This window comes from Spermophilus citellus, assembly GCF_964194105.1.
Source record: "Spermophilus citellus genome assembly, chromosome: X".
In the NCBI taxonomy this organism is placed as follows: Eukaryota; Metazoa; Chordata; class Mammalia; order Rodentia; family Sciuridae; genus Spermophilus; species Spermophilus citellus.
This window is the reverse complement of record NC_138190.1, coordinates 37,287,138-37,311,384: the sequence shown is the minus strand read 5'-3', so window position 1 is coordinate 37,311,384 and position 24,247 is coordinate 37,287,138. Positions and strand designations below refer to the sequence as shown.

The following is a 24,247-nucleotide window of genomic DNA, read 5'->3' as shown; positions in this document are numbered from 1 at the left end:
CTGTGTCCAGGGGAAATGGAGCTATGGATGTCCAGGCCTCTGCTCCATGCTCTTGTCTTTGGGTGTTCAGAGATATCATGAAGGGCAGCCTCACAAAACCACATGGATGAAGTCAGGGAAGAGCAACACTCAAAGAAAGAATTCACATTATTACCAGAAAAAGAAAAAGGAATGATGGGCTCACAAACACAGCAAAGATTCACCATGACAATGACCTTAACTACCAGAGGCAATCTTTTCTCTCTCCTATTTCAGAAAAGGGAGCACAACAGAGCTAGGTGACCTGAAATAACTTGTCTTTATGATTAAGTGCCAAGTTGACCCTAGCTCCTAAAGTTTCAGAATTATTGTCATGTCCAGCCAAAGTTGAGCATTATTCATGAATTTAAGCTTGTTTTTTAGTACTCCAAAGGGCATTTCTTAATTACAGATGCTCCTTGATTTACAAATGCAGTTATGTCCTGATAAACCCATCATAAATTGAAGATATCATAAGTTGAAAATTCATCGAATACACCCAATCAAATCCACATCACAGATTAGCAATCCTGCACACTGTAGAGTGTCAGTTATTTCCTCTTAGTGATCACATGATTGACAGAAAGCTGTGGCTCGCTGCTACATCTCAGCATCAACAGAGAAGATCAGACTGCATACTGTAGTCTGGATGAAGATCAAAATTCAAAATTTGAGAAATGATCTGAATTGAATACATATTATTTCCACACCATCATAAAGTTGAAAAATAATGTTGAACCATTATAAATCAGGGACCACCTGTATATAGAACATTTTTGTTCTATGACCTCTACAAATATACCATTATCCAATGTTTATTGACACAAGTTGATGGGTATGGACTTATTTTGTTGTTGGGCACATTCTTTGATCTATGAGAATTGCAGTGTTCTATGTGTCCGTTGAACCCCACATGCCCAATTGAAGTGGGTGTGAGGACTTTGAAATTAGACCCTGGACATGAACACTCTTTAGGAAAGAAGGTAGAGGGTGGAGGGAAGACCCCAGTGTGAGGCCCAGTGTGGAAAGCTCTACCTGCCCTTGTCTCTGTTTTCCTTCTCCCCTTCCAACATCCAGTGAACAATTTCAAATCTTTGCATTTCCTCTGGGAAATCTGCCTGACCCTTCTGGTCCTGTGTTATGTCCACTCTACTATAGTTTTGTGGGGTAGTGGGAATACTAGAGAAGGAGATTGGATAAGAACTTCTAGATCTTTGAACTTTATCCTTGATTCTTGAATGCTTTGTGTATGCCTTTGTCAAAGTCAGCCCTTGTTCAGTTTCTATAAATATAAAATTAGGTGAATAATAAGCCAAATTTTCTCCAATACTTACTGTAAGTATACATGAACCAATATCTGTGAATTCACAGGGTGCTAGGCTGTATGCATAAGGGGCTCAACAAATACTAGCTGAAAATATATGCAGTGGTAGAATAATATAGAAGAATAACCACTTGTTGAAAAGTGAAGTGTCAGTATTGTACTAAGCACTTCATTTGCATATCTCAGTTGAGACTCTAAGTGATACACATTCTTATTTCCATTTTATAGATGAAGTAACTGAATGCCCAACATTGCCCAGCTAGTAAGTTGCATAGCCAGGATTTGGAACTCAGACCTTTGAGTTTAAAATCTTAGCACATAGCAAACTGTTAAAACTTCTAAAGAAATTCAAGACTAAGCTTTTCACTGTCCCATGAATTTAGTCACACTTGGGGACTATTTAACTAGGACTTTTCCTTCAAGTGTTTTATGATATTTGAAAGTTCTTCCCCACTATAACCCAGGAAGCCTATTGTGTGAGTGGTTTTTCCCCTCTCTCAGTAGCATTAAAACCAGAGTCTATTATTGTATTATTTAGAATCCCCTCTTTTCTTCCAGAAGTCTCCCAAACACATGGTTAGATGAGTAAGGAAAATAATTAGGTTCAGACAGACTACAAACTGGCTGTTTTTTTTTTTTTTTTGTAAGAGAGAGAGAGAGAGAGAGAGAGAGAGAGAGAATTTTTTAATATTTATTGTTCGGTTTTTGGTGGACACAACATCTTTATTTTATTTTTATGTGGTGCTGAGGATCGAACCCAGTGCCCCGCACATGCCAGGCGAGTGTGCTACTGCTTGAGCCACATCCCCAGCCCACTAGCTGAGTTTTTTAAAAAAAACTTTCAGAACCTTATCTTGGATTGGAGGTTACACAGACAAGATATCCCATATGTACATGACAGATGATTTTCTATGGGGAGTGACTGAGTGTCCCCTGCCCTGTTACACTTTCTGTATCTCATCCTACTGGGCCTATATTCTACTTTTCAGGTTCTGAGCTTGTGATCACTCAGACTTCTCTGCCCCAGCACTGGCTGTCCAAAAGAGAAGGTCCAGAATGCTTCACCTTCTTATTTCTTTTTAAAGCTATTGATGCCACATTTCCAGTGACAGCTTTATTTTTTATGGGATAACATTTTTCAAATTTTTATTTATTTATTTATTTACTTATTTATCCATTCATTCATTCATTCATTCTAATTAGGCATATATGACAGCAGAATGCATTTTGATTCATTGTACACAATTGCAGTACAACTTTTCATTTCTCTGGTCAAAGGTAGCATTTACCAGTAAAGAAAGTAGTGAACAATCAAGGTGATGTGATTTTTTTTTAATTTATTTTTTATTTTGTTCGAATTAGTTATCCATGACACTAGAATAAGGCGATGTGATTTTAATCATGGTTGTGTATTTCATTCATAAGATGATCTTCACCTAAATTGAAAGACTGGAATCATTTCTCCATCCCATTTTTTCACAGGGTTTAAGTTTTAGCTTCCAAAGACTTCAGACAAAACACACAGTCAGGGTGACATATCATACAGCATAATGAGCCACAGGTCATGTAGGCCAGGAGCCTGAGAGGGGAAAAAATCAAATGAAAACCAGTGTGTTGGGCCAAATAATAAGAAATAAACAGAAATGAAGTCAAGTCACAAACCAAGCCAGAAAAGAAACAGAAACCCCATAAGAAAACACACTTAAGGAAATCAACAAAATGTGTAGCCAAAGGAACATCAGGAAGGTTGTTCCCAGATGGCCATCTCTCCTGGGCAGCTGTCCCTTGGGAATGAAAACTCTTAAGCAGACAGCCAGACTCCAAGCCTTGGGCTCAGAGCAGTGCCCTGGCCTTGTTGACCTTCGGCAGCTTTTAGTGCATAGAAGCAAAGGGATTCTTTCCTCAAAGTCCAGCCCTTCCTGAGAAGGGCTCTGACCTGAGACTCCAAAGTACAGGATAGGAGAAATAGGGTATGAAGCAGAGGAATAAGGAGCCTGCCCTCTTTCCAAAGAAACCAAGTTGCTGAGGAGACAAAACAGTTTGTAGCCAAGACCATGAACTTCGTAGTTTCACAAGGTTGAGTCAGTCCTACCTTCTCAGTCAGTCTGTGACCTGGGGCAGTTCATTCCACACTTTCTGTCTCACTTTTCTCTTCTGTTAAAGGGGGAATAATAATAGCATTTATCTAACAAGGTTATAGTGGGAATAAATGAGATACTCTATGCAAAGTGTTAAAAGTGGCATCTGTTGTGATGTTGTTAGTGGTCAATGAGAAAGCAGGAGAGGAACAAGAGGTTTACTAGGGAGTAGCAAGAGTTCTAGAAAGCAATGAGAAATAATGCTTGCCCAGTATTCTTATTTGAAATTTCTTAAGAGTTCTGAGTCTCCCAGAGGAGTAGAGTTTTCTGGACCTCCCCAAGAACCAATTAATCATCTCAGATACCCTCAGACTCATCTGGAACAAATTCCCCACACAAAGATGAGGTGTGGTGTGAGTTTCTCTGTGTCTGAACCCAAAGATACTGGCATCACTGGAATTTCCTGGGTATCAGGAGTTGGACCCAGGGAACCAGTCACCCAATATGACTAACTGCAAAACAGACACACAAACTCAACAAAACATGGAAAACCACCACCATCACTGTGGGCTTTCCCTGAGCTTATCTGAACTGTCATAGTCTCTAATGACTGAATCAACATGCAACACATGGATATAGGAAAAATAAAGATAAGGTAACGAAAATAAATATTCACTCTGCCTTCATTGCAACCAATTCCCATAGGGTCTGTTGGAATGTCCATCTCTCTGAATTGTCTAGTAATAGAGGGGACACAGTTGCCTCAAATTGGGGGACTCCTCCATTGGTGGAATATTAGAGACTTTTTTCATTATATTTTTCCTTCCCTTCCTTTTATAGAAACATGACTGCTATCCTAGCCAAGTTTAGTTATTCTCTTTCAAGAAGGAATATTTCAGTGGTGTTGGGACTCAGAAAAATGATACCCCCAAAGTGTGGGGCTTTCACATGCTAAGCTGAAGAAATGTCTCAAAATCAAGATCTCTCTAACCTTCTTTGTTTCTCTCAGAAGGACAGGGAGGGGCTCTCTCTGAAATTCCCTTATCTGACTGAAAAAAAAAAAAAAAACTTCTTCCAAAAGAAATGCAATTGTCTTAAACTCCCTCCCCAGGAAATTTCATCAAATATCTAGGAAAGATTAACCACTGGAGAAGAGAGGAGAGTAAATGTAACCACACCCAGACAGGATTTTATCTAGTCTATTGAAGCAGCTCCTAAAGATTACCTGGGAGACTTTGTCTCCATAATAAGACACCCATTATTTGCAGTGAGGTCTTGTCCCTCACCTTTCCCTAACTTGTCACTACACACACACACACACACACACACACACACACACACCATTTCCCTGTCTCCTATGAAGAAGGTATTTCAGTTTCAACCATCTGGCCCTTTCTGTGATTTTTTATATTTTGTGTGACTCCCCATGTACATGTGCACATTAATAAATTTGTTATGCTTTTCTCTTGTTAACTTGTCTTTTGTTATAGAGATGTCAGCCACGCCCCTTTATGAAGGGCAGGAGAGGGAACATTCCCTTTTCTGCCTCCACAGCAGGGTGTATGGACAGTTTGGTTTCCAGTTCTTAAAGCACAACATTGCAGATCCACCTTTTAAAAAAATCATTGTTCAATGATCAAAAATTATTTCACAGTTGCACAGAGTATGATAAAATGGTTAGGTAAGTGAAGTTTTCCTTGACAATTCTATGCCTTCTTTTTAGGTGTTCTTTAGTCCCTGTCCTGTACTTTCCTCTTGCTCTGGGCCCCCAAACAGACCCCCCACATTTGCACACCCGGCTGAGCCAAACTTTCTCTCCTAGATCTCTCTCTATACTCAACAAAAATATGTGGGTCCTTAGCTAGTCCTGTCCCCCAATGCCAGGAGATACTATGCTTGGCAAATTAACAAACAGATAACTAATCTGATCGATGAAGTCCTATTAGTATGTTAATGTCTATAATGGATTATTGTACAATCCCTCTTAGGGAATATATTTTCATTTTATCAGGAACTTTCTGAGCTCTTAATGTCTTCAATTAACCTAAAGGAGAGGAGAGATATTAGTGTATCCCTTTGGGACCCTGACTACTGCCTCTGTGTTGTTAATTGTCTGGAACCATCAAACATCTAAAAGTGCCTTGAAAAAAACATCTGTTAAATCCTTGGATTGGGATAGTGTATTTGGACAGCATCAATGGCAGCCTGGCCATACTACAGAAGAAACTCTTCAAGATCTCATCTTTTCAGGCTGAAACTATTTTATTTATACTGTCAGATAGTCATGGACTTGCTGCTATCAGGGTGGCCTTGAGGATATTAACAGAATCACCATTAGAATTGAGAAACTCAGCCCTGATGCTGTCACCAACTAGTTTTGTTGTCCAGGGAGAGTTCTTCCTTTTATAATTAGGAGAGTTGGATAATCTCTTATAAGCTTGAAACTTCTATAATTCTAAAACCCATCCACCATGGACCTGGTAAGTTGTTGATGGTCTAAGTGTTGAACACTAATGTATTCTCAATAGGGTTACTTCAGGGCATTGTAGTAATATCTCACCAGGGACATTGTTTTTTGTCTGTAGATTGCTATCTTTCCACAGAGGGTTCTTTTACATTGCTCCAAGTGCTGAGTTACAAACCCATAAACACTGTCTTAATAGTTTTATCTTTCCAAGAACAATTGGATGGCCAGTATTTCTTCTACATGTTTTCAGTGTACTTATTTTAGCTTCACTTGATTCCCATCCAAAGTTTTTGGTTAGAGTATTTGTCTTGATGCTTATTTTAGTCAAAGATTTTGTCTGTCCAGTTCAGAGGGTTACACTGTTGAACAATTGCATAGGATACACTTAGACTTTTTCAAATTTGGTACTTCCACAATATTTCTCTTACTCCTCAAATTTCCAAGATAGTCTCCTGATATTTCCAAACATCATGTTATCTCCCAACAGACATGGATCAGTATGATTTTTTTTTTCCAGTGACATCTCTTCTGGGTTTATAGCCAATTGAAAGCAGGGTCTCAGAGACATTTGCACATCCATGTTCATAACAGCATTATTCATGAAAGTCAAGGGTTGAGGGAGAAATACAAGTGTCTGTCAATAGATAGATGGCTGAGAAAAATACAGTATGTACATACAATGGAATATTATTCAGCCTTACAAAGGAAGTTAATTCTGACACATGAAATGATATGAATGAAACTTGAGGACATTATGCTAAGTTAAAAGTAAGCCAGTCACAAAAAGATGACTACTGTATAATTCCACTTACATGAGTAGTCAGACTGGTAGAAACATAAAGAGAGATGGTTGTTGCCAGGAGCTAGGAGGAGGAAAAAGTAGGCAATTGCTGTTTAATGGGTATAAGATTTCAATTTTACAAGACGAAAAAGTTCTGGAGACTACTTGCACAACAATGTGACTCTATTGAACATTACTGACCTATACTTCCAAATGGTTAAGATGGAAAATTTTATGTTCTGTGGTATTTTTTTGCTAAAATTAAAAAATAAAGTAAAAATTTTTGTTTTCTGCCACTACTTCAAGTTCAACAACACTACCACCAGGGCTCACTAGTTTGCTATTTGGGCAAGCTGCTAGGAATGGTATCTGGTCACCTTCTTCCCTCTGTAGCGTGTTTACAATAAACCTCCTGGGTAATATATTCTGAATGTCAGGTTGAGCTCATTCACTTGGCATTAAGTCTCAGCTGCACAAATCTTGTATTTTCCCCTGTGTTGTCTCAAGGGATTTCTACTTGGAATATATAAGGCATACCCCCAAGAGTGCTAGATATTCTCTTACAACTGTAGGCATCATCTCAGGAACTAAGCAAGTAGTACATCTACTGGAAATGTGAACATAACAGTCACCCCAACAGCCCTCACAAAGATTTAAAGCATGGAACCATTCTTTTTTTTCATATTTTTAATTGGTGCATTATAGTTGCACACAACAAAGGGTTTTGCTGTTACATATTAATTACCTGCACACAATACAACAGTATAATTTGTATTGTGTGCAGGTAATTAATATCATTCCCCAATATTTCCCCTTTCTCTCCCCTCCTCCCTGCACCATGGTCCCTTTCCTCTACTCCTATTGATTTTCCTTTGATTTTCATGAGATCCTCTCCACATCTTTCTTTTACTTTTTCCTCTCTGGCTTCCATATATGAGAGAAAACATATGACCCTTGACCTTGTGAGTTTGGCTTATTTCACTTACTGTAATGTTCTCAAGTTTTATCCATTTTCCTGCAAATGACATAATCTCATTTCTCTTTATGGCTGAATAAAACTGCATTGTGTATATATGCCACATTTTCTTTATTCATTCATCCACCTAGGCTGATAGCATGGAACCATTCTTATGCTCTGCCCTACTTACTTTTGTGTGTGTGTGTGTATGTGTGTGTGTGTGTGTGTGTAGTGCTGGGAATGGGACCCAGGTTTTTGTGCATGCTAAGCAAGTACTCTACAATTGAGCCATAACTCCCAGTCCTAATTCACTTTTCCCCCCCCCACACACATCAGCTGGTTCTCAGTAAATGTTAAAGTATAACAAATAATATATCTCTGGGCTGGCTTCAAGGATGTGCAATCTGTATAGTCATACTGGAGTCCATCCTCAGAAGGGCCCTGTGCTTTAGCTTAATGCCCTGATATTATTTTCTTGAAATTCTTAAAAAATTTGCCTGTAAACTTGTGCTCCGTTAGTGAGGGCTGGTGGAACAATAGAACATGCAGGTCAGTAGAGGAGATGCAGGTAATACATGTTTCTGTTTGTTGGTCCTTGATGCTCCATTAGCATTTAGTGTTCATGATGCCCCCTGAGAATAGAATTGTAGTGGACCACAATTGTATGTGAAATCAGCAAAACTCTCAAAGTGTGTTACATCTACACCAGAGTAAGCAGAGGAGATGACAGCTCTGAAAGTCTTTTCAAATCAGAAATGCTTTGATTTCAGAACTAAGACATTGACATGCTAAGAAACACAGAGAACCAAGGAACCTGCTCATATTCTTTCTTACTTGTATTACTTCTGTATATGAGTCAACCACAAACACAGAAAATAGTGAGATAGAAGGAAAGAGAATGATAGGACAACCCATAGATCCTTTTCCTTCTTCTCCTTACCTATTCATCAACAAGTCATTGACGAAGGGTGTTGGTAGAATGTGTGCCTATGAACAAGTGAAATAAAAACAGCTGAATTAGTTTTGTGTAGCATTTGCACTCTTCCAGTAAGGGCAAAATACACATAAATGTATGAAATGTAAATTGTGTAATTTTGGTGCTTCCACATATGGGTCAAATGCTCCTACATTTGCATTTGTAACTGGCATCCTGCTATATGAGATGTGTGGTAAATTCACGCTAATAATTTGAAATTTTAATTTTGCTTTACTTAGAACGACATTAAATAGCAAGCGAGAAACACCGTGACAAGTCAAAGAAGAAACCACAGAAGAAAGAAAAAAGCTTTAGATTTTAGTACCTTTAAATAGCATTCATTTTCCCACTGTTTGAATGAGGGGTTCTGTGTTTTCATTTTGTACTGAGCCCCATGAATGATGTAGCTACAGCATTTGGCTAGTGTGCTTTTGGGGGAGGTGGGGAGAATTCTAAAAGGGCCTCTGTGTTCAAGGGGCCTTGAAATTAAATTTGTGTCTCGGGTTGCAAGGACTGAAAAAACCATGAGACACAGTCCTTGCAAGATTGTTTTTTTGTTTGTTTGTTTGTTTTTGCTCCTCACCCATATTGGACTTGCAGTCATGCCAGAGATCCAAATGAGCCACTTACATCAAAAAGGTTACATGACAATCAATTTGTTTTTATATTAACCCATGACACCTGCACTAATAGTTACATATGAAATGAAGTCCAGAACAGATGGAGTTCTAAGGGCAATTGTTGCCAATCATGGAAAACCTGCCCTCCTTAAATAGCCTCTGGTGTAATTGCCTGCCCACGCCCTGCCCACTTTTCAGGCTTAAATACAAGGGGACATTTGGTATGCATTTCCTGTAATAAAGAAGCATGTGATGATTATTCCCAAGATGTTATTTTTAAGGCTATTGTTAACTGCGGTCTGTCTTTGGTTTCTCAGTTAAGGAAAAAGCAACTTGACTCAAAGCATCACTTGATTCAAGTTGGGCAACCACAGCAGAGCAAGCAATTGTGACCAATTCCCTGAAGGAAAATGAGTGGGGACGAATTTTACCCCACATTTTGCAGACACCAAGGTATGGCATGACTTGGTGATTCTTGGGAGAGATCAAGTCTTACAATGTTGTGTAAAACCCTGTGAATGTGGCTAACAACATGAAGTTATCTGTTTTTATAAGAGTCATGAATACCTGTTTATTTGAATATACCACCTTGTGGATAGGCAGCCAAAGCTTAGTTTTTCTTGCTTCTTCGGTTTCTCCTTTTACAATTAAAAATAACTTAAAAATCAGTCATGTTGAAAGACAATAGCTTATTTTTCCTCTCAGCCTGAAAGAAGGAAATACAATGTAGATTAAAGCCATGAAATAAAAGAGTAAAACATTCATGTATGAAAATTAGGAAGGAGTTTGTGATAGAAAAGGGTCTATGGTCATAAAGTCAGAACATGGTTGAATCTGATTCATGCTTAGATTATCTGTTCTATGCTTGTCTCAAGAGGTTTGTAATGAAGTGAGCAGTGGGGAATACCAAAACTTGCCCTGAAGTTTCATTCCCAAAGCAGGAGTAAGGCATTGGTAGTGAAGTTGCCCCTAAAGGGTAAAGAAAGACTTGGGTTCAGTTGAATTTCCTGGAAGCTTTTGGATCTACAAAAAATGATTAGGCTCCATTTATTTAGTACTGGAGTGGATGTTCCAAGATCAGTGAGTTTGAAATTAAGTGCAGTTTACTTAAGAAGGTGTCTGGCTGGGGTTAAGAGTGAGGCGGGGCCTCTTTAAATCTATATTATATCTATAAAATGTATAAAATCCAGCCAGTGTTCATAATTAGTGTTAGGTTGAACCATATGAAAATGCTGTGGGAGATTTCATATGGTTCAACTTAATACTTAACTATTTATACTTGTTATTTTCATAAAAAGATGCCTTTCTTTATGCAGAAAAAGAAACTGTATTTGGACTATACTTTCTTCCTTTTCTCCCTGAGTTAATTGTGCATGGGGTAAAATGAGTAGGTTGTCTTCTAGAATGTTATCCAAGTCTTATATGATTCTATACCACCTTTTTGGGCCATTCTGTTATAAAATAAAAATTGGTTATAGGATATGTTATAAGTAATTTATTAGTAGTACTAGCTAAAATCCTGACTAGATTTTTAACTTATGAAAAAGGAACTAGCATAGAATCAAGGTTATGCCTGTAATAATGATACTCTCAACCAATTGCACAACAAACTTTCTTGAGTAGGGGAGGAAAGGCTACCCTGAGAGTGATGCCCATGAGGGTCGGTCACAAATGTGGCCCTAATATGACAAAGGTCATGGCAGAAAAATGTTGGAAACAAAGACTCTAAAAGAGCAGTATTCACTTCATAGCAGCTCTCTCTATTTGGTAGAATTCTCAGAAAGTAGATTCTTTGGTTTTGGGATCTCAAATGAAAATTTGGGAATTGATATCAGATTGCCACTTATTAGTTTTTTTTAAATAATAAACATTAGAAATACAACTTCCATATATTAGCACAACAATTTAAGAAAATAGGAGGCTTTTTGACAGTAAAAGCAGAACAATTTCAGCTGTAGTGAAAGAATACTGCATTGTCTTCAGTCTACTCATTTTGCTACAAAGTAGGGGGAAAATACTAAGGACTGGCTCAGGTCCATGGCCCAGTGGCCCAAGAGATACTAATCAGCTATTATAGGGCTAAAAATAACCATCAACTATTAAGTACCTACTTGTTCTAAGCACTATAATAAGAGCTTTATATACCCAATTTTGGTTCTCTAAGTTAGATATTATTTATTATTGTTATTGTTATTATTTAGTACTGGGGGTTGAACCCAGGGGTGTTTTACCATTAAGCCACATTCCCAGTCCTTGTTACTTTTTATTTTGAGAAACTGTCTTGCTTAAGTTGCTTAAAGTCTTCCTAAATCGCTGAGACTGGCCTCAAATTTGCAATCCTCCTGCCTCAGCTCCCCGAGTTGTTGGGATAGATATTATTATCTTCATTTTTGAGAAAAATTGGCAAAAAATTAGATAACTCAAACATGAACTGGCAAAAAAATGGCAAAGTCTTATAACCTATAGAGTTTTTCAATTGTGTAATTCATAAAGGGAGTAAAGGATTCAAAGTTAATTTTCAAAATGCGTGTGTGTGTGTGTGTGTGTGTGTGTGTGTGTGTGTGTGTGGTGTGTGCAGTATTGGGTATGGATTCCAGGACCTTGTGCATGCTAGGCAAGTACTCTGAGCTTCACTCTCAACCCAAATTCTAGATTTTAGAGTTTTTTTTAGGGGGAGGGGTGCTGGAATTTGTGGGATCTGCCATCCTTATGAGACTTGCAGAATTGCAGAATTCTAGATTAAGTTTTAGAATTGCACAGGTAAATCAGAGAAGCCCTAGTCCTAAAAGAAGCCCAGGACAGGAGTGCTGTCTTAGGTTGAGGTCTTCAGAAGAAGACCTTGACATAAGGCTTTTTGCATGAGTGAATTTTTCAGGAAATGCTCTCAGAAGAAGCCAATCAGGATGTGGAAGAAGTAGGATGGTGAAGGGAAAGAAGTCAAGTGAGGTAAATTCTGAGGCAGAGTCCCATAGAGGGTAGACTCAACCCAGTCCTGCAGGGGAGCTCTGTAGGGTAAGTAGCACCTCATAATTGTCCCAGCTCAGGTCCAGGGAGCCAGGCTTAGTCGATGTTGGTCATTGACTAAGGGTTGGTCAAACAGGGCAAGGGATGAGGATGCAAGGGATAGAAAGTCCTAGGCACATCCAGCTGTTTACCTATTTGAGCAAAGCTTTTCAATAGCTGAAGGGAAGTACTATGACAGAGTCCCAAGGGCATACCATTGGTGGTAAAATCACTTTACAGTTAAAAGATGAGTACATAGAAATGAAAAAATGGAATTGGGTTGGTCATAGTAGATCATTGATAATGTCTACTACAAGTCAGAATTCAGAAACACACCATAAAGAAAAGGGACTGAAGCACAGCTTAGGGAAGTATTCTGTGATGCCCAGGAGGTCACAGAACTAGTGACTTTGCCAATTGTATTCTCACCAAAAACCAAGTATCTTCAGCTATCAATTCCACTCCCTTTCCCATGGCTACCTCTTTAATGGAAGCCACTACCATCTCTTACCTGTGTCAGTACAGTGAAACTCATAAGTAGCTGCTGGGCTTTGACTCTTTCTCATTTATGTCCATTGTCTACACAGTAGTCATAGTGGTCTTTAAAATATGGTAAGGCTGAGAGTGAGTTGAGTTGAAGACATTAATCATATCATAATTATTATCAGTCCTTCCACAACCTCTATTCTTTGGTAGGCACAATGGATATTTTGCTCAATTTTATGCAAAGTGCTCTATAGCTTTCCTCTACCTCCCATATCCCCTTGTTCACCACACCTCTGCCATCCCCCACCAAAAATTCCTTCTCAGCATCTTACCACTTTCAACATCCTGCCATATAGAAATGTTGGAACCATCAAGGTTAAAATTAAAATCCAGTTGTGTTATTCCCCTACATAAAATCCAACAAGTTCTCTCATCACACTGGAAATAGAATGAAGACTTTCCCATGAATCCCACCTCAGATGGCTCCTGTTTCTACAAATGGCCCTTCTTCCTTTCTCTCCATAGACCCAAAAAACTGCCTCCCATTTAATCTACTTTTGCTATTTCCTCTGCCCTAACCCTCATCCTCCTCTTCCTGTATGGTTTCACTTCAAATAGCCCTTCTGTCCCACCACTCCTATATAGTCCCTTTGTAGCATGTTATACTATCTGATTTGCTTCATAGACACTGCTGTCACATTCATTGATTTGTTAGCTTATGATCTGTCTCCTCTGCTATGGGCCAACACTGTATAACTCTGTAACAGCACCAGGAACAGCTATACCAAGTGCTCACTAAACACTTGCTAAATCTGAAGACAGTCTACCAAAGAAGCAATTTATTCATATTCCTGGGTAAAGCCTTTCATCAATTTTATAATAAAATCCAAGAGAAATCATTTTTGCTGCATGGTTTTGGATGCAGATAAAGAAAGATGAGTTCTCAAAGGCTGGACATAATCAGATTCTTTATCTTCTGTACACTCTACAGATCTGAGGCCACCTAGACAATGGTGTTTATTTCCAATGACCACAATTTATAATGGAAAAAAATGTCATGGTTACATGACTGAGCATTATTAGCCAATAGGCTGCAGCTGCCACCCCTCTGTGGACCATTTGCAAATTACTGCTCTGCAATGACTGAGCACAGTAGAAGCAACTGTGGCCATTTTGGCCTAACACAGGACTTCCCTTAGGGGCAGTCTTTATTCTAGTGTCTCCCATCTGCTAAGACTTTCTCAGAGCTACACTATAGTCCAAGGTTCCTTGTACTCTTTCTTTCTTCCCTTGTACCTTCCTTTCTTCCTTCACAGCTTTAAAACCTGTGTTTGGCCTAAGCCTCTTTCCTCATTCTTTCTCCTTTACACAAATTCCCCTCAATAAACCTTTTGCACAACTAAGCCTACCTTAGCATCTGCTTCTTGAAGGACTCAAACTGACATAAAAGCCTAAATTTTATATCAAGAGCATATGGAAACTGAGTATAGAATCATCTGTAGAGTTGAAAATATCCATTCGCTTTCTTTTTCTATAACAGTGAAAGTACACTAATATTATCATCTTTCCCTGAAAATCATGGGTCCTGGAACCCATTGTTTCTTCTTATCTGAAACTCCCAGTACAATAGAATTGTTCTGAATTAATTCAATGAGGATAGAAGGTTGTTTGGCTCAAAGAAAAGGCTGGCTAAATGTGGTAATCATAAAAATGATTCATATATCTCTTAATCTTTTCATGCTAACTCAAAATGTGTAAATGTGCATTAATCCTTCAATCCTTTGATGAAAGGCCAAGGCTTTTCTGTGAGTATTTCTCTGCTTACACAAGTTATATTCTTGATACATTGTATATAATTCCATGTGTTTCTTTAAAGTGAAGCAGAAACCAAAAGATACCTGTCATGCAATCAGAGTGCAGAACTCCTTGTCTAGTTTCATTAAAGCTTCTACAGTTGTCTGGCCCACATTTAACTCAACAGATTCTTTTTTTGTATATAAAAAAAATCAACTTGCCTTAATTAAGAATCTGCAAAGGGGCTGGGGATGTGGTTCAAGCGGTAGCACGCTCGCCTGGCATGGTGCAGCCCAGGTTAAATCCTCAGCACCACATAAAAAAAAAAAAAAAAAAAAAAAAAACAACGAAGATGTTGTGTCCGCCGATAACTAAAAAATAAATATTAAAATTCTCAAAAAAAAAAAAGAATCTGCAAAGAATGCAACTTTGCAGCTTCCTTTTCCTGATTATTTTAAAAGACTTTTCATCAAATCACAAAAATAGAATGTCCTGGCATGAATAGAATGGGCAGTAGCCCTCAATGAATTTTGGCATGGATCAACTCACTAGGGGGTAGGGGTAACAAAAATGTGAGAGAATGTGGGACTCAAGGTTTAGGGCATCCATGAATATATTTTACAGATGAAACAGAGAGCATTGGTTAATCTGAACATTCTGTTAAGGAGTGAGTTGTCAAGAGAACTTTTAGTACATGATGTTCAATATAAAATACTTTAAATTATTAATGGTCTTATTTCTGTAGCTCCTTTGCCTCCATCAATGGACAACAATAGTTGATGTTGATGCTCTAGTAATGGAACATTCTTATACTCTAGTTGGTATTTTCTTTTTTGACTCATGGATTCTCTTAAAAATTTGACACATTATGGACCTTATCAGAAAGACATATATTCACATGCACACATACAAAACTGTAGATATTTTTAAATCCCCAAATCTCATTTGTCAATTTCTTATTCACAATCCCCCTGCCACATTGTTAAAACACAGAGTCCTTTAGGTATAAACCAAGGAGTGGGATAACTGGGTCAAATGGTAAGGGGGTGGGGGCTAGGGAAGAATAGATGTATTTTGGACTAGACAAAGGGAAATGAAGGGAGGGAAGGGGGCATGGGGGTAAGAATGACAGTAGAATGGACTGGACATTATTACCCTATGTGCATATATGATTACACGACCTGTATAACTCATGTACAACCAGATGAATGAGAAGTTATACTCCATTATGTATGATGTGTCCAAATACATTCTACTGTCATGTATAACTAATTAGACCAAATAAAAAACTTCCTCTATAAACAAAAAAACAGAGTAAAATGTAAATAGGTAATGCACTGGTTTGTTAGTTTCTAAACAAGAAAATAAAGCATGGAGTGTCTTTGATAAAATTAATTGATCTTAAATTCCACTATTTGATTCATGGGAAAAGAAGCATTCACAAGAGACACACCCACACTTACTCACATTTGCTTAGTTTCCCTCAAAGTGGCAAGGATCATGTCAGTCTGATTCATCTTTCAGGAAGGAAGAGGGAAGTACAGTGTAAAACCACAACCCAGGCCTCAGAGGGGACTTGGTTCCAGAGTGCAGCAGAGGTTGGGGCCCTTCAAGGGCAGAGCAGTGGCTGTCAGCTGAGGAAAGACTGTGTCACTGACCTTCAGATGGGCACAGCTGGATGGTGCCTTGGCAGTCTTCCAAGCCAAGTCATTCCACCACACAGTCCCATCAGATGTAAACTATTACAGAGTGACAAATGAGAGGCACTCTCTCATATCTGCTCTCGACTCTAGGAGGAGCAAGAATTGCTTTCCTGGCCCGGATAAGCATGCAGGTGGTTGGCGCCAAGTGTCTTCCTCCTTGTCCTGAAGATGATAACACTTGAACTCATCATGGTTAGTCCTACAAGTCAGTGATAAAGACTGGGTGGGAATCCAGCCTTTTTTACTCCCCTTTCCAGGTTCTTGCTACCAAATCCCACTGCTTCAGGCCTTAATGATCCTTTTGCAGTTTGGCTAATTCTACGAAAATGATCTGAATATAAAAACATTTCAAGGACATTTTCCTTCTGTCCCCATTTTCCTCACTTATTCCTTTATTCAGAAACAGCCTTGAGGTCTCAGACATAACTCCCCAAATCACAGTGACATTAATACTTCCATTTCTCAGACCTGGTGAATCATTCTGAGTGAGGTTGTGTTCCATTTCTTAAGGGCTGTTACTCACTTTGTATGGAGTGCTTCAACTTCCAAAGTCAACTGGTTAGAACTTGCACTCAAGTACAGGCAGTTTAAAAAATGTTGATTGAGTTTGCCATCTCTCTGGATCACAAGTTTGAGACCAGTGTGCACAACAGAAAAATATAGCAAGAACCTATCGAAAGAAAGAAAGAAAGAAAGAAAGAAAGAAAGAAAGAAAGAAAGAAAGAAAGAAAGAAAGAAAGAAAGAAAGAAAGAAAGAAAGAAAGAAAGAAAGGAAGGAAAGGAAAGGAAAGGAAAGGAAAGGAAAAGAAAAGAAAAGAAAAGAAAAGAAAAGAAAAGAAAAGAAAAGAAAAGAAAAGAAAAGAAAAAGGGTTGGGGATGGATATCAGTGGTAGAGCACCCCTGGGTTCAATAACCAGCACTGCAAAAACACACAAACAACAAAAACAAGAAGAGAAAAAAAAGCTTGCTTCCTTTCTCATTTGTGGGGCGTGGGTGGGTACCAGGGTTTGAACTCAGGGGCACTCAACGACTGAGCCACATTCCCAGCCCTTTTTTGTATTTATTTAGAGACAGGGTCTCACTGAGTTGCTTAGGGCCTTACTAAATTGCTGAGGCTGGCTTTGAACTTGCGATCCTCCTGCCTCAGCCTCCCAAGCTGCTGGGATTACAGGTGTGTGCCATTGTGCCCAGCTTATTCTCTCGTTTTGCTATTTGCAAAATGACTCATTTATTTATAGAATAATGTATAATGAAAAAGTGACTATGTACAAAATAAGATGATAATTGGTAGAAAGTTTGTTTCTCAAGTATTAACCCTTAAACTGAATAATGACCTGACGTGGGAGCAGGAATTGAAAGAAAGGCCAGAAGGAGAGGGAAGGGAGAATTTCACTTGTGTTTCTGGGCACAATGGAAGAAGAATATAAATAGGAGTTGTGGTTAGAAGAATAAGCCCATTTGCCCCCAAGATGGCCATGTCCTAATCCCCTGAACACATTGTTACATGGCAAAGGAGGATTAAGGTTGCAAGTGGAATTAAGGTTGCTAAGCAGCTGATTTTAAACTAAGGAGATTCTCCTGGGTTATATGGGTGGCCTAATGTGATTCCAACTGTCCTTAAAAGTGGAAGAGGGAGCTGAGTGCTGTAATCCCAGCAGCTCAGGAGGCTGAGGCAGGAAGATTGTGAGTTGAAAGCCAGCCTTAGCAAAAGCAAGGCGCTAAGCAACTGAGTGAAACCCTTTCCCTAAATAAAATACAAAATAGGGTTGGGGATGTGGCTCAGTGGTTGAGTGCCCCTGAGTTCAATAATTCCCAGTAACAAAAAAAAAAAAAAATGGAAGAGGGAGACAGAAGAGATGAGTCAGAGATGACTATGGAAGAGGTCATAGTGAAGCCATATGAGGAAAACTTGAACTGTTGTTGCTGGCTTTTTTTTTTCCTTTGTAGTGCTCCATATGAACCCAGTGCCTCACACATCATAGGTGATCACTCTAAGTCACCCAGGCTGTGTGAATATATAAGCACTCACACATGTTGACATTTCAACAGGAGGATTACAAGTTTGAGGCCAGCTTGGGCAACTTAGCAAATCCCTGTCTAAAAATGAGATAGAAAAGCACTGGAGGTATAGCTCAGTAGTACAGTGATCACCAATCATGCATAAGGCCCTGAGTTCAATCCCCAGTACCACAAAGAAAAAAAGATCCTCCTGCCTCAGCCTCCTAAGTAGCTAGGATTATAGGTGTGTACCACCATGCCCAGCTGTTGCTGGCTTTAGAGATGGAAAAAGGAGGCCATCAGCCAAGGAATGAGGGAAACATCTTCAAGCTAGAAAAGGTGAAGAAACAGATTGTCCCCCATAACCTCCAAAAGGAATGCAGCTCTGTACATACCTGGATTTTGACTGAGTGAGACCCAGGTCAGAATTCTATCCTACAGAAATGCACAATAATAAATTAATGTTTTAAGTTACTAGGTTTGTGATAATTTGTGATGGTAATGAATAGAAATGGAATGTAGAGGCAATGCAAAGAAAGACTAAGGAGATGGTCTTGTTTTAGGTTTGTTTGGGGCAGGCACTTGTTAGTGAAGGAATAGAGGAAGAAACATCAAGAGTTCAGGATACACAGGAGAAGGTGGATGTGAAGCTAGAAAGTTGGAGCTGAGACTTAGGAGAAACTTGAAATAGAGAACAAAACCCAGATTCAAGGACCCTAATCATAAGTGACATCAAGCCACCAAGAGGACCACTAAACTGAGCCATGGAAATCAGCAGTCAACTTTACATCAGTTTACATCACTGTGACCAAAATACCTGACATAAGCAACTTAAAGGAGGAAATTTTTACTTTGGCTCACGGTTTCCAAGGTTTCAGCCCCTAGTTAGTTGACTCCATTGCTCTGGGCCTGAGTGAGGCAGAATACCATGGTGGAAGAGTACAGTGAAGGGAAGCAGCTCAGCTCATGGCAGCCAAAAGGCAGGGGGAGAGAGAGAGAAAGGAGAGCAGAGAGGAGAGAGGAGCTGACAGGAGATAGACCCTTCTGGGGCTTGCCTCAGTGATCTTCTTCCTGCAACTAGGTTCCACTTCCCAGGAGTCTATTCAGCCATTAATGGATTAAGCTACTGAAGATGGCAGAGCCTTCATGATCCAATCATTGCCTAAAAGCTCCATCACTGAACCTTGCTGCACTGGGGACTGTGCTTTCAACACATGAGCTTTTGTGAGACATTCCAGATACAAACCATGACATTTCTCTTTGATTAAGAATCGATCTATAGGAGGTTGTGGGTGTAGCTCAATAGCAGAGCACTTTGCCAGCATGCATAAGGCCCTGGGTGCCATTCCTTTGACTGCAAAAAGAAAAAAAAAGGAATCAATATATGAAATAGAAATATCCCTGACTTTAGCATTCTCTTTCCACAGAGTTGTGCCAGACAAAAATTATGTACAATTATAAATGAACCAACGTAAATGAGGAATATTACTTATACAATATGAAAGAGATGGCTGGTTGTGCTTCCATATTTGTTTTCTTTTTCTTCAATACTAATAGAATTTTTAGGCTGACACAGGGCTACTCAGCCTCACTGGATTACTGATGTGACCATATGATTAAGTTCTAGCCAATAGCATGTGAATTGAAGTAACATGTAAAAACTTTTAAAGGAAAGAGTCATACCTATCATTTTCTCTCCCTTCCACTGGCTGGAATAAGAATGTGGTGTGACTGTCTTGGACTCTGCAATGGGAGCAGTGAGGCATTATGACAGAAGAAGTCATGGATCCCTAATGGCTTCTCAGAGAGAGCCCCATATGTACTTAGGTTTTTCATGAGACAGAGATTTTGTTGATTCCACTTCTATTATGGGTCTCAATTTCTATACTCTAAACAATATTGACTGTCTCTCAGGTTAGTTGGGGGGGGGGGGCTCTTTCAAGACAAAATAATTGTGATTCTATTTGCTCCAAAGGTAACAGGCCTGTTTTTCCTGACTTGACATACTTATTCTCACTGTGTTGATTTTCTATGGCTGTTATAATAAATTACTGCGAATAGTGACTTCAAACAGCATATATTTGTTATCTTACAGTTAGTCAGGTGAGAAGTCCAACCCCATTTCACTGAGATAGAATTAAGATGTTGGCAGGATTGTTCCTTTCTGGAGAATCTGGAGAACAATCTGATTCCTTGCCACCCTTCCTCCATTTTAAAAGCCAGCTATATTTAACTAAGTCTTCTCACACTGTCTCCCTCTTCCACTTTTAAGGACCTTTTGATTACATTGGGCCTACCTGAAGAGTCCACCTCAAAGCCAGATAATTAGCAACATTAATATTATTCCATTTGTAATTCCCCCTTGTCATGTGGCCTAATGTATTCACAGTTTCTGGGGCTAATGACATGGACATATTAAGGATACCATTATATGGCCTACCTCAGTCACTTTTTTCTTCAGAGCATTGGTATGTGCATAGGTATGGGCACATGTCTATTTTCTATCTCTTTCCAATGAGAGGGCCTAGAAGCAACGATATCCTTACAGAAATGGATCATTCCAGAAATGGGGCAGGGAAAATTCAAAATGAGCCTGGAACATCTCATTATGCCAGAAAACCAGGAATTGTTTGAAGAAGGATAAAGGCATTTCAAGAGGACATAGGAGCCACCTCTGAAAGGGATTCTATTTCATTGCCCAAATATCTGAGACAATTTGAGTTTAAAGTAAGCAATGATAGTAAAGGATTATAACCCACTAAATAAAATTTAAATCCACATGTCCATGGTAATATAAATATATAAATAAATAAATGTAGGAGAACTGAAGACTCTTCCTTGTGATAAAAATATCACTAAGAACTAGAAGGAAAGAGAGAAATAGAAAATCACCACTCAGCATCATTATGATGATAATTGGTTCAGACAAGACTCATCAATGGAAGTGAGGTTGTTGGATATATGGTAGTTCCATTTTTAGTTTTTTTGAGGAAACTCCATACTATTTCCCAGAATGGCTGTACTAATTTATACTGTAACAGAGTTTTCTTTTCTCTGGATCATTACCAACACTTATTTTTAATCTTTTTGATACTAGCCATTATAACACATTCCCTAACAGTTATTGATGCTGAGCATTTCTTCATTAACCTGTTGGCCATTTGTGTTCTATTGAAAAATATCTGTCGTTTCTTTTGCCCATTATTAGTCAATTATTTTGAGTTTCTTATATATTTTGGATATTAACCCCTTATCAGATGTATGGTTTTTACATATTTTCTCTCAGTCTGTAAATTGTCTCTTCATTCTGTTGATTGTTTCTTTTGTTCTACAGAAGCTTTTTATAGTGATGCAATCCCATTTGCTAGTTTGCTTTTGTATCTTGTGCTTTAGGGGACATATCTAAAACTTTATTGCCCAAACTAATGCCATGGAGAGTTGCTCTTCTTTTATTCTATGTAGTTTCACAGCTTCAAGTCTTATATTTAAGTCTTTCATTCATTTTGAATTGACTTTAGTATATGCTGTGAAATCAGGATCTGATTTCATTCTTCTGTGTATGAATATCCAGTTTTTCCAACACCATTTATTGGAGAGTCTGCTCTTTCCCCATGGTGTGTTCTTGACACCTTTATTGGTAATTAGTTAACTGGAGCTGGGGTTGTGGCTCAGTGGCAGAGTGTTTGCCTAGTGCATGTGAGGCACTGGGTTCGATCCTCAGCACCACATAAAAATTTAAAAAAGATATTATATCTGCCTAAAACCAAAAAATAAATATTAAAAAAAGAAAATTAGTTAACTGTAAATGCTTGAATTTATTTTTGGGCTTTTCACCCTGTTTGATTTATTGATATATATATATGTTTTTATGCTGGTATCATGCTCAGCTTTTAAATGTTTGCATAGTAATAATATCACATATATTTAATGGAAATTTTTAAATTTATTAGTGCATTATAGTTATACATAATTGTGATATTTTAACACATTCATAAATGCATGTAACATAGTTTTCTCCATTTCAATTCCCAATACTTTTTCTTTCCTTCCCCTCTTCCCTCCCCAAACCACTCCTCTACTCTATTGGTCTTCCTTCCATTTAGTTATTTATTTTTAATTGGCACATTATAGTTACATATAAAACTGTAATGAATTGTGATATATTCATAACATGCAAAGAGAATAATTTGATCCACTTCATTCCTTAATTCTTTCCCTTTCCATTAATTCTTCCCTCCCTCTTGCTCCCACGCTTCTACTGAACAGATCTTCCTTCAATTTTTCTAAGATCAATAGGAATGTTTTTATAATAAGTGTTAATATATATACTTAAGGTATAGAATATGATGTTGCAAGATGCACATAGATAGTAAAAAGGTTGGTATTGGTCCTCAGTTTCCTAAGGAGGTTGGTTCCAGTACCTCTGAGAATAACAAAATTTGAGAATACTCAAGTCCCTAATATAAAAGTGTTATTTGCATGTAACTTAAGCTCATTCTCCAATTTACTTTGTCATCTCCAGATTACTTAAAATACCTAATACAATGTAAATAGTTGTTATACTATAAGTCTGTATGTGTTCAGTATAGATGTGATTTTTCTGATAATTTTTAATCCCTAATTAGTTGAATCTTTGAATGGGGAAACTGCAGATATGGAAGGCTGTGTGTACTATAGTAAAGCAAATTAACATATCCTTCATGTGACATAGTTACCCCTTTTTGTGCCAAGAGCAACTAAAATCTACTCATTACATGGATTCCATATTCAGTGTAATTTTATTACATATAGTCCTTATATTATACATTTATGCTTCTTTGTATCCTCTGACCTTCCATTTCCTTTCCTCCTCTCTATTTACTCTTAATAACCACTGCTCTTCACATATTTTAATTTTTTGTTTTTTAGATTTCATATATAAGTGAGATAATGCAGTATTTTTCTTTCTGTGTCTGTTTTTTTTTTTCACTTAGCATAATGTCTTCCTTATTCATCCATGTTGTGGCATATCATTTAGCACTAAAAATAATGAGATCTTGCTGTTTTGATTACAGTACATCTGTAGTATGTTCTGAAATCAGAGTGTGAATGCCTCCAACTTTGCTCTTTTTGTTGAAGATTGTTGTGTTAGTTGGCTTCTCATTGCTGTAGCAAAATATCTGGGAGAAATCAACTTAGAGGAGGAAAGATCTTTTTTGGCTCATGATTTCAGAGGTTTCATTTCATGGTAATTTGCACCTGTTGCTTTTAGCCTTTGGCAAGACAGAACACCGTAGTGGTGAACAGGTGCTCACATCATGGCAACAAGAAAGCAAAGGGAGGGAGAGAGAAAGGGGCCGGGGACAAAATACACCCTTCAAAAACATCAGTCACTAGAAAGGCAATTTGTAAATCAATGGAAATGTAACTGATGTGACACAGCAATCTGTATACAGGGTAAAAATGGGAGTTCATAACCCACTTGAATCAATCTGTGAAATATGGTATATTAAGAACTATGTAATGTTTTGAACAACCAACAATAAAATAATTAAAAAAAAAAAAACATGCTCCCAATGACCTACTTCCATCAACTAGGCCTTACCTCCTGAAGTTTCTGCCACCTCCCAATAGTCCATTAAGCTATGAATCCATCAATGTATTAATCCACAGATAAGGCCAGTGCCTTCACAAGTGGTCAGTACTTCCTCAAGGCTTCCCTTCTGTGAACACTGCTTCAGTTCAACAAAGGAGCATTTGGGGGACATTTCAGATCCAAACCATAACAATGGTTTTGGTTATTTGGGATCTTCTGTGGTTCCATACCAATTTTGATTTTTTTCCGTATAGAAAATGACAATGGAATTTTGATAGGTATTACATTGAACCTGTAGATCACTTTGGATAGCATGGCATTTGTTTTCCATTTTCATTTTTTTAAAGAAATTAACCTTCACTTTATTTGTTTTTATATGGTGCTGAGGATCAAACCCAGTGCCTCATACATGTGAGGCAAGTGCTCTACCTCTGAGCTACAACCCCAGGCCTTGTTTATTTATTTA

The 24,247-nt window shown here is 38.3% G+C and overlaps 1 protein-coding gene across 18 annotated transcripts in view; it reads right to left on the bottom strand.

Moving 5' to 3' along the window:
* Window positions 1–2,674: 2,674 nt before the first annotated feature.
* Window positions 2,675–24,247, bottom strand: part of LOC308638858 (uncharacterized protein) — a 547,213-nt gene continuing 525,640 nt past the window's right edge. Inside the window, exons 2-11 of one of the 18 annotated variants that reach the window (XR_014019936.1) lie at window positions 23,791–23,840; window positions 19,890–19,949; window positions 19,449–19,560; window positions 16,732–16,878; window positions 16,164–16,370; window positions 14,727–14,876; window positions 8,567–8,613; window positions 6,700–6,750; window positions 3,435–3,496; window positions 2,675–2,921 (exon numbers count right to left, since the gene is read on the bottom strand). Coding sequence is in view for 1 of the 18 variants with exons in the window: in XM_081276748.1 (XP_081132874.1) it covers window positions 16,295–16,370; window positions 16,732–16,878; window positions 19,449–19,560; window positions 19,890–19,949; window positions 23,791–23,824 (429 nt within the window). In the remaining 17 variants the exon portion in view is untranslated. The other 17 variants (XR_014019937.1, XR_014019948.1, XR_014019938.1 and 14 more) reach the window with 17 other exon arrangements.